Source organism: Diaporthe citri (genome assembly GCF_014595645.1).
Source record: "Diaporthe citri strain NFHF-8-4 chromosome Unknown scaffold_15, whole genome shotgun sequence".
In the NCBI taxonomy this organism is placed as follows: domain Eukaryota; kingdom Fungi; phylum Ascomycota; class Sordariomycetes; order Diaporthales; family Diaporthaceae; genus Diaporthe; species Diaporthe citri.
Window position 1 is genome coordinate 454,544 of NW_025064860.1, and position 5,747 is coordinate 460,290.

The window sequence follows — 5,747 nt, forward strand, 5'->3', positions numbered from 1 at the left end:
ATGCAAGGCAAAGGTCATGCGATGTCACAAGCAGACCTTCACTCAAAGCAACCAGGATTGCAACATATCAGAGACTCCCCCAGGGCTGGCTGGCCCGAGGCTGGGGGAGATTCCCCTCCGTGTCCAAACACGGAGGCAGTAACAAGAACACCAACGAGACCTAGCTTATAAATGCCCTAGAACGCTTCGCAGCTCTGAAAAAGAACAAGAAAGATAAGACCCATCTCCCACCCATGACATATTCGAGAACACGCTTCTTCAATGCTTGTCGCTCAATTGAAAATGGTCATCCTGACCAAGACCCATCATCCCATCCATGTGTAACGCCTAAAAAGCGGAACTCGCGTCCCTGCTGTTTTGTTGTACCCCTGATTTTCTTGTTTCTTTTTTCTTTTCTGACACCAAGCCCGTCGGGGCTGGAGGGTATAGATCACTGTGTGGGTAGATTTGTTGCCTCATGATCTCACAGGTATATGTCGCCGTCGATGCCTGCGACCCATCTCCTCCAGGCTTCTTTGTAAGCCTCCTCAAGGTCAGACACCCAGCGACGGGTGTTGAAAAGTGCGCAGTTCCATTTGCTTCCGAACAAGAGTTTCCGCAACTCCCAGAGGCGTCCCTCTGCCTCGCCATAGCCGCCCTCGGCCATGTGATACGAGATGCCGTTGGCCAGCACGATGGCCTTCTTCTCATAGTCGTCGTCATCTTCGGCGACCAGCTCCACGGCAGCCTGGTCGCCGGCAGCATTCTTGGGCAACGCGCCCTTGAGAATGGAGGCGGCCATGCGTGAGCACATTTTGTAGTCGTACCTCGGTAACGTGAGCAGTGGGGTGCTGGACCAGAGAACGTCGGCTGCCGTTGTGTGCGCATTGCATTCGGGCGTGTCCAAGAAAAGGTCACAGACGCGAGCCCGTGAGATATGCATCTGCTTTGGCGCAACATCTGTGAACCTTATCCGACTGGCGACTTCGGCCCCCGCCCATTCCTCAGCAGTTTCCTTGAGCGCTCGCTCTCCGAGCTCGGGGAACTTCAGTAGCCAGAGAATAGCCTTGGGCGTGTTGGCGAGGATCCTGAGCCATGTGCGGAAGGTGGTAGGGTCGATCTATATCTTGTTAGTGGCGAGGTCATACTTATCGACGGCGCAAAGGGCATTAGCGTTGACTGACCTTGTAGAGTTGATTGAAGTTGCCCAGGATGATCATGTCATCCGGGAGGTCCGGGAAGATCTCCTTGCGCATTTTCCACCTCCGCCGTTGCTCTTCTTCCCAAGTCACTGTTCGCTCGGCAGCATCTGCAGATTGTCTGTGGTCGCAGCAGAAGAACGTGTCCCTGCAGAATATGATGTTCTCGGAGTACACCCAATCCTCGGCGTCGCCTTCGGCGTCGTCACGAAATACGTCCGTAAGCGAAAGGTTGCCCCTCCATGGCCTCAGCGTTTCAGGAGGAATGGCCGTAGTGTCTGCCAGAAGATAATCGCACCACTCAGCTCCGAGCGTACCAGCAAAGCCCATGAAAGACATCTGTATGGGAGCCGGACGTGCGGCAAATATCTCGTTGCGGGCACCCCTTGTATACCCGTTCAGGTTGACGAGGATATGAATGCCATCCCCAACAATTCGCTCTATCACCTTGTCGGAAGACCAACTGCTGACGTCACGGAACACGGGAGCCTCCCTTTCGATTTGTTGACGATGTGCTGATCCGTCACTGGCGGTTGTTGCATAGCAAAATGCTTTCGCGCGAGTCTGATCATGGAATCCAAACACAGACTGCATGAGATGCGCCAGAGGATGGTTGTTGAAGTCGGAGGAGACATAACCTATGTTCAGGCACGGACTCGGAGGTTTTGGAGGTCGATAGACTGAGTGTGGCAGCCATGGCGATCGTAGCGTGGAGCAAGATATTCGAAGCGCATTCCGCTGAGAGATCCTCCGCACGTCCTTGGCCGTCAAGGGGCAAGTAAAGGTGTGGAACGGCAGCACGGTCGGGGCGGATGGGACTGTGAGGTTGCTAGGAGGCCGTGTTCGGGGGTAACCGTGCGGGGACTCATATCCACGCTCGTATTTGTCCAGATACCAGTTCCGCATAGTCGCCCTGGTCGAACGCTCGATGAGTCGCAGCAGACGAGAGCCTTCCCACGGTTTGCCTGCCCAATAGCGCAGCTCAGAATCCAGATAGAGATTGGAGTCTGCCTGAGAGGCCCGAGCAGCGTCCAGCTGAGACACGATAGAGGCAAGAACGCCACAGGTGAGGGCTCCAGATCCCCAGGTGGAGGCTTCCTTGAGCTGACGGGCAACGATATCGACCACCTTCTTCATCAAGCCGGAGCCCTGCCGGGTTTCTTTAACATCGACAATCATGCCGTCGTCGCCCACATGCCATCTGTCGAACTTTCCGCCATTGAGCAATACTCCGCCGCGGCCCTTCCAGTCGCATACTGAATTCAGAGCTGTCGACAGCCCGCACACGGCCTCAGCGAATTCGGGATTCGAGTCTACAGCACGTCTGTAGTACTTGATGGCTTCTTCGATGCGACCCCGATCTTTGACAGCATTTGCTAGGTTGGTCAAAGCAATGTCGAAAGTACTGTCACACTCTACCGCTTTCTGGTACATTTGGATGGCGTAGTCGAGTTGACCAATATCCTTCAGCAAGCTTCCCAGGTTTGTGTGGAGATGTACGTGTTTCGGGTCCAGCAACAGACCGTACTGGTAGTATGCGAGGGCAAGTTCCAACCCACTTCCAGGCACAATGCCTGGTATGCGCGAAGCGTAATGTGTCGAGGCTGATGGGGACTGTGAAGCAGACTGTTGGACACTCGCAAGCAGGATGCCGACATTGTTCGCAGTGGATGGGCTCTCCTGAAGCGCGAGAGACAAATAGTACAGCGCGAGGATATCGCCCACACCGCGTGGTTGTGCCACAGGTCCTGGGCTCGACCCACCTGCAGACATCGCATCCTGAAATATTTTTGCCAGAGAGAGCAGAGAGTTGCTTGTTGTTGAAATGGCATTGTGCTTGTGCTTCCCATCGGGTACGTATCGCAGACCAGGTAACTGACCACCAGTCGATGCGAAGACCAACTCGGCGGTTCGTTTGGCCCTGTCTGGCGGCAAAAGAAGCGGTGCAGACAGATTCTTCGCGTCTAGGTGTTGTGGCCCAATCGCTCTAGGTGACAACACCAGCTGGATTCTTTTGATGAGATTCTGAATGCCACCGATGTGGCGTCCCGCACTGATCAAGACGGCTTCTTCGAATGCCTCCGAGGCGCGGTCGATGAGTTTCAGAGCGTAGAGCATGTTTCCCTTGGCGTGCACGAGGGTCAAGATTCGCCAGTTCTCGCTTGCTGGAATCTTGTAACCACTGGAGCCCCAGTCATCCTGCATCTCACTTGAGACCGACAGCTTGCGGACAGCTTGAGCGGCGTCTATGAGCGCCTCGTCGGGGTTGAGCATGTCGTTCGAGGCCGATCCTCCTGTGCCTATGCCTTTCTTCAGTTTGTTCTGCCGGTGCAAATCGTGTGACGATATGCGTAGTTTCTGTTGAACATGCTCGATGATATCCACGGCCTGCTTATTGCGGTGAGTCGAGCACAACAGACCAACCAGGTGCTCAAGTGCTTCGAGATAATCCGGTCGTAATTCGATAGCTTTTTGCCATTGTCTCTCAGCCTCATCCTGCCGGCTCAGGCAGTACAACGTCGCCGCGATGTTCGATATCGCTTCCACGTGGCTTTGTTATCTGTTAGCAGGCGGCGCCTTCGTTGTCATCCCCGAACAGGTTCGTCTGAACCAGTTCATGATGTACTCTTCCGAGTTGGATGGGCTTGGGAGGGGGTTTGCGGGTACTCACTTGGCGTTAAGATCAATGATCCTCTTAAACCACTCCAAAGCCTCCTCGTATTTTTCCAAAGCATAATGCAGGCAGCCTCCCAGAAGCATGCCATCCACCCAATTCCACTCGGACTGCTCACACAGGTTTTGAAGTATTTCTAACGAAGCCCTGGCGTTCTCAGTAGGATACTTCTGGACTAGCACGTTTCCGTAGACGTCTCCCATCATTGCAGGATGGGTGCTGATCGACCGCCCGTTAGCATCTAGCCTGGCTAAAGGAAGCATGTCGGAGGCTCGGACCATGCGGTTCATGGCGCTTGGTGCATTCAGCGGCTGTTGCAGAGCACGGTGTGCAAAGGGAGCCCCAGCGCCTGGAAACGTCTGATGTGCCCTCTGCAGGTGCGGAGTGGGCCGTGAAGCGATTTGTTTGGGGGGCCTCGGGAAGATCATGTTCTTCTGGGATCTTGAGTTCGTCTTGCCGTGTTGGACCTTTTTTACCCTGTTGAGATGATGTATGAGGTCCGTATAGGCCTTATGTCCAGTAGCCAGGACTCCCTCTTTAAACTGTACCTGAGAAGGAGCACCGCAAGTCGCAGGTGACACTGGGCCGAGCGACATGCTCTGTAGGCCTCGGTGTGAGGACTGAACCATGGACGGGAGCTGACCGTGCCGTGAGTATCCATCATCAAGCATATACGGGGGAGTCTGCATCTGCAGAGGAAGATTATGGGCATTGAAGGGAACCATGCCCAAGCCACCCTGAAGCAGCGGTGCCTGCACTGCGACGAAACCGCTTTCGTATGGGATGTTATGGGGTGGATACCCTGTTGAAGACATCTGCAAGCTTGGATGGAAGCCGGAGAAAGGCCCGTCGCCCCAGATAGGAGCTGTGTTGAACCCACCGGGCGAGAAGCTTGAAGGGCTTGGTGCTGCCTGGTTTTGGTACGTGTTCCCATAGCCGTTGCGCATGACCGGGGTCAGACTCATGGGATGCAGCTGTGCGGACGGTGATGGAAGCAACGAGCCATGGGCCGGGCTGTAACCCAAGCTGCCCTGGCCGAAGCTACCGCCTACCGGAGTCGGACGGGAGATCGGGCTCGGTTCATCGAGGCTGCCTCTGACGGGCTGTGAGGGATACCACCAGGAGCTGCCGCTGGCTGACAAACGGTGACCGGAGTTCGCAGTCGGGAATATTTCGCCGCCAGGAGCCAGATTCAGGTACTTCTGTGGCGGCGGACCGGCAGCCAGCTGGGTGGGGGTGCCATCGTAACCATTGTCGATTGTGCCGTTCGGGGTTTTCCTCCTGAGCGAGTGCTCAGAGTTGTCGGCCATGTAGGACGGGGGCAGGTTCGTTATGATTCGGTGGTACGCGCTGTTCCATTGCGAAGGAGAGTGGTTGCTCTGATAGGGGTTGTATGCCCTCGGCGACGGTCGAGCTTGTTGTGATGCATGGTCAAAAAGCCGGGGATCGGGGGCCTGGTCGCTGTTCGATTGTGAAGATCGACAACCTCTCGCATAGCTCGGAAAGCCTGGCACCGTGGGGTGCGTCAGGCCGGTGATCAGATCCATCTCCAGCGAGCTCGATGTCGGAAGTCGCACGGGGCGGTCGGCGAGGCTGGTGGGTGCGAAAAGAGTGTCTGGCGGCGCCTTGAGTCCGCGCGCGATCACAACACCTCGATCCGTCCGCGCGTGGTCGGGATCCTCAGTGAGAAGGATGACCGACGTAGCCTACGTATGTCCCGGACGGAGTGGTGTTGAGCGCCGCCTAGTGCCTAGTACGAGGCAACGACAGGACGCTCAGGCTGTAAAGGAAAACATCTGGGGCTAGAAGAGGTGTCGTCGTGGCGACCAACCCTTCGCAAGCCAAGACCACGGGAGGAAGGAGTTGAAGCGGGCGGGAGTCGATTCGAGTCGGGA

The 5,747-nt window shown here is 55.9% G+C and overlaps 1 protein-coding gene across 1 annotated transcript; it reads right to left on the reverse strand.

Annotated features, from left to right (window-relative positions):
• Positions 1-463: 463 nt before the first annotated feature.
• Positions 464-5,399, reverse strand: INS49_005205 (uncharacterized protein; the record flags this gene model as incomplete). Its single annotated transcript, XM_043165991.1, has 3 exons — positions 464-1,099; positions 1,164-3,729; positions 3,850-5,399. 3 exons carry the CDS (start codon positions 5,397-5,399, stop codon positions 464-466), a joined length of 4,752 nt encoding a protein of 1,583 aa, XP_043017468.1.
• Between the last annotated feature and the right edge of the window lie 348 nt (positions 5,400-5,747).